Source organism: Sprattus sprattus (genome assembly GCF_963457725.1).
Source record: "Sprattus sprattus genome assembly, chromosome: 3".
Lineage (NCBI taxonomy): Eukaryota > Metazoa > Chordata > Actinopteri > Clupeiformes > Clupeidae > Sprattus > Sprattus sprattus.
This window is the reverse complement of record NC_137922.1, coordinates 8,474,239-8,479,238: the sequence shown is the minus strand read 5'-3', so window position 1 is coordinate 8,479,238 and position 5,000 is coordinate 8,474,239. Positions and strand designations below refer to the sequence as shown.

Genomic DNA, 5,000 nt, shown 5'->3' with positions numbered 1-5,000 from the left:
TGTTCCCTTCCCCAGCCGTCCCTCCAAGAAAACTCAAGTCGGCAAGTGATGCCCTATACAATGTCCTTGAGGTGGGTTTTTAGTGTCAGTACATAATGCTTTCATTTGTGAATTTCATGTGTTTGGTTTAACTTCATTCTGCCCCCCTCCCCCAATTTGTTGCTTTCAGCCATCTGAGGACCCCAATGTCTTCTTGCGTAAAAGGCCGCCTAGCAGTCCTGTCGTCATCATCGACTCCAACGATGTGCTTCCGGCAGTCAGCAATACCCCACTGACGACCTTGCCAAGGGACATGCTTCCGGAGTCCCTCATGATACTGATGGGATGTTGCTATGTTTGCCAGTTCACCTATTCCAAGTGAATTGCTACGCTATTGTCCATAATACAAACAGATGTACTGTACTGAAAGATTCTATTGACGAGAGTGAAAAGATGACAACATATAGAAAGGTGCTTGCTGACCGGCAAGAATTTATCCAAACCTAGTCTGTCTCGCCCTCTCCTCTTTGTCAACCTCTCTCTGTATGTCACTCTTCTCTATGCCCCCCCCCCCTCCAACTCTTTCTCTATATGTCTGGAGGTCAGGACAGCACACAGTAACACAATGTCCAATGTATTTCCAGCTAAATTTGTTGGCTGTTGGATGATTTCCGACTGTTTGATGTGTTGCTGAATTGTCATTGTTTATGTTAGATGTCAATGCAGGGTTTTTCCTGCATAGAGAAAATTTCGGCGCGCGCCTAAGCCGTTTTCCCGTGCGCCTATGAAAAATCCCGAGCGCCTAAATAAAAAAAAAAGAGTCTGCGATTTAAAAAAAAAAAAAAAAACTGTCATCCAATTCAGTTTAACGGTGTTTTGAGCCCTCACGTTGAATTCAAGACAGCAGCAGCAGATCCCGCCTCCCACCCCCTCAGCCAATCATTGAACAGAGGCTTCTCCAAGTTGCCAGTTTAGAGAAGATGTTAGTTAAAAATGTTGTCCGACCTAATAGCACCATAGACATCCTATTAGCACCCACGACCTATAAACACCTACGCGCTGGTACACGTTACTTAATATAGATTTCGGTGTCAATCAGGATAACGGATTTTAAACAATATACGCTCCAGCCCAAAAGGGGTATTTAAATTGTATGTGTGTAAAACATTACAGTTGTAGAACGTTATTAGACAGCCATTTATTTCTGTGTGTACAAACTGTCATGGAACGAACTGAGCGAATTCGATTTCGCAACGAGAACACGTGAGGGTCATACAGTTTTCAACCGACACCGATACCTCTATCCCTCTTTAAATTGAGGTTTACCCGCTTATCACAGGGACGACAGCTGACGACCGAGTGAGGAGATGTTCACGAGAGATTACGGATTTTGATAGAGATCATACTTGGTCATATCGGTAATGTTTGGCTAATCTCTTGACACGTACCACAGGTAGGCCTAAATCACGATTGGATCTTGATACACAATACCTCGTGTATCAGCTCATTTTGTGTGTTGGTCTACTACACAACGGGATAAAACCGAAAACATGTTTCAGTTGAAATCCAAACAAGTTACTTGTCGTAATCTAGACACCCTCCGCTACTGAAATATTTAAAATTGATTGATTAAAGATTTTTCTATCTATCAAGGTTTATAACTGTTTGTCACCTTTTTAATAGCTTGGGTGTTAATAGTGTTACTATAACATTAATAAGTGGTGTTAACATAACGTCACTTATTGTATGGCATAAATATTATTCTAAAACACCTTCACTAGTTGTTTCAAGCAGATTTGTAAGCATATCATCACGTATGCAATGCATGTCAGCGAATATGTTCTGAATAGTAGCCTATGTTTCAAGTAGGCTACAGCCAAGCCCTCGTTCTGTTTTCATCAATAGTAATCGAGTTGATAAGTCTGATCTATACGCAACTGTGAGGTGCGCGAATGGACAGAGCGGCCAGCTGCCAATCACTTAATTACTCAACCTGCGTATGCAACCTGACTTCATCAGTCGGCGGTTTCAATATTTATGGCGCTCCATTTCTGACCACTGGTTAGTCCTAGATTCTATTGACATAGATTTCAGTAGTTTGCATATAAATATGAGGTAAACCTTGATAATCTTTGAACCATACATGATAGCACCATGGGGCTTGGACTATTGTCAATGTATTAGCCTATTGTCTATTTTGATTTAAAGTGGAAGCAAAATGATAACCTCAAGCATATCCTCCATTATTTATGAAATGTAAGAAAAGGGGAAAAAAAAGACTTTGATGTCTGCTAATACGGTGATAGATAAGACAGACTGTGCGCGCACAGCGCGCAATTTTTTTTGGGGTGCACCGAAGAGCCATTTTGACCCAGGAAAAACCCTGCAATGTACCTTATGTCTGACAGTTAACTAAAATCGTTATGTGAAATATATAATTAAGTACATTTAAGCATTCTGATGCTTAATATTGTTCATTATTGTCAAATGCCTGTTATTGGTTTACTTAATTAACAGGGTAATAAAACAGTGATAAATAATATGTTGTGAAATGTTTCCTGATTTTAGGAGCTAGTGGTCTGATTTTAAATAACTTAAAGCTTAAGAAGTACTCCAGGTTTGAGTGATGACAGATTTCTTTGGAAGTTACTATATGACTTGAAATCAGTGTGGTCAGTCTAAATTTTACTCTTATTTTAAGATTTTGTGGTCATGTAGAAGCCTGAATTGTTTCTTATTTCAAGTACTAACGCCTCAGAAGATCACTAGATTTGAGTGACATCAGGCTTATTTTGAGGTAACTACATGGTTTGAAATAAGTAGAATTAGTCTTATTTCAGGACATTCTGTGCTTGAATTGTGTCTTATTTCAAGGACTAATGCCTCAGAAGTTCACTAGATTTGAGTGACATCAGGCTTATTTTGAGGTAACTACATGTCTTAAAATGAGTGGAATTAGTCTTATTTTAGGACATTCTGTGCTTGAATTGTCTCTTATTTCAAGTACTAATGCCTCAGAAGTTCACTAGATTTGAGTGACATCCGGCTTATTTTGAGGTAACTACATGTCTTGAAATGAGTGGAATTAGTCTTATTTCAGGACATTCTGTGCTTTTGGAGTAATGGTGCAGCCTGTCTTATTTTAAGAAATCTTAACAAGCCTGATTTGCTTAACGCACTGGCAGCCAAATTTGCTTGTTTTAAGCAAAATCCTGCTTAAATATGTAATTATTTGTCTTAAATCTAGAGGGGCATTTTTTGCAGTGTACTGTGTGTGTATTCAGGGGCTGTATACTGTGTGTGTGTGTGTGTGTGCGGTACACTGTGTGTGTTCAGGGCCGTATACTGTGTGTGTGTGTGTGTGTGTGCAGTACAGTGTGTGTGTTCAGGGCCGTATACTGTGTGTGTGTGTGTGCGGTACAGTGTGTGTGTTCAGGGCCGTATACTGTGTGTGTGTGTGTGTGTGTGTGCGGTACAGTGTGTGTTCAGAGCCGTATACTGTGTGTGTGTGTGTGTGTGTGTGCGGTACAGTGTGTGTTCAGGGGCTGTATACTGTGTGTGTGTGTGTGTGCTGTACAGTGTGTGTGTTCAGGGGCTGTATACTGTGTGTGGCGTACAGTGTGTGTGTTCAGGGCCGGATACTGTGTGTGTGTGTGTGTGGTAGTGTGTGGTTTCAGGGCCGTATACTGGGTGTGTGCGTTCGGTACTGTGTGTGTGTTCAGGGGCTGTATACTGAGTGTGTGTGTGTGCGTTACAGTGTGTGTTGTTAGGGGCCGTATACTGTGTGTGCGTGTATGTGTATCTCACCACAGCACTCTCTTCCTTCCCATTAGGATGATCCCGGCCACACTGTGTGTGTTTGTGTGTGTGTGTGTGTGTGCGTGCGTGTGTATCTCACCACAGCGCTCTCTTCCTCCCCTTCAGGTAGTTCTCCAGGATGATCCCGGCCACCGTGCGCCCCTTGCCCACCCCGGCTCCGTCTCCGATCAGGAAGCCCGCCCGCTGCTGGTTCTGCAGGATCACCTCATGTTGCTGACGGACGGAGAAATATCACACAAATGAAATACACACTTTGTAGTGTCCTCCAATAAGTCACTTCATTATAGACGCCGTCGGAGTTTTCAATAGTTCCGTATGTTTTATTACTTGTTTTATTACGAATTGTCACAGAGAAATAATATATAAAGTTACCGATGCAACTAAAACAGATAGATTCGACTAACAAACGGATGCAAATAAAACAAACAGATTCAAGCAAAACAAATAGAATCAATTGAAAAACCATATGCCTGCTAGTAGGGATGCAACGGTACAGTGTGGCCACGGTTCGGTTTGTATCACGGTTTTTGGGCCACGGTTACGGTTCGGTTTCGATATATCAATATTATCCTGCCGCTAACACGCATTAGGTTATATTTGTCTTTTCTATTTCAAGTCAACAAGGTGCTTCTACTCACACTTGCAGAGACAATGCAAGATGCAATTAAATGTAAAAAGGACACATATTAAGTAAAATCACAAAATGTATTTTAAACAAGGAACACTATTCTGGCCTTCTGTCAAAAACAGGCAATAATAAATATAGCAAAGTGCAGTATACTGTAAAGTAATGTGAAATGTAAACATTGACATTATTCAATAAACTCAAACAACAAACATTGTCATTCACACACTTAAACCCTAGAAAATACTTAACTGTTATAAATACACCCTTAAAGAACAACAGAACAAACCTTCTCTCTCCTAGTCACTTCGTACAATTCTGGAATTATTTTGCTGCTGAAATGCGTGCGGGAGGGGATATTAAAACGAGGATCAATGTCAATGGTCTTTATCATGTGACGGAATCCCCTGCCTAAAACTACTGAATAGGGCTGCATGTCTTTCCCTATGAAGACGTCCATTGAGTTGGTTATTGCCTTGTGTTTTTCGGAATTATAAGCATATTGTTGCTGAAATGCTGCAGCAATGGATGGTTGTGTTTTCGGCGACAAACCGTGCTGCTCCACTTAGAGTTACAG

General features: G+C 41.1%; 1 protein-coding gene across 1 annotated transcript in view; it reads right to left on the bottom strand.

The window, feature by feature from the left end:
• The window catches only part of sbno2b (strawberry notch homolog 2b), a 75,721-nt gene that overhangs the window by 21,774 nt on the left and 48,947 nt on the right, over nt 1–5,000 (bottom strand). Inside the window, exon 9 of the mRNA XM_080834379.1 lies at nt 3,878–4,011. Coding sequence (XP_080690505.1) covers nt 3,878–4,011 — 134 coding nt within the window. The remainder of the gene's footprint in view (nt 1–3,877; nt 4,012–5,000) is intronic.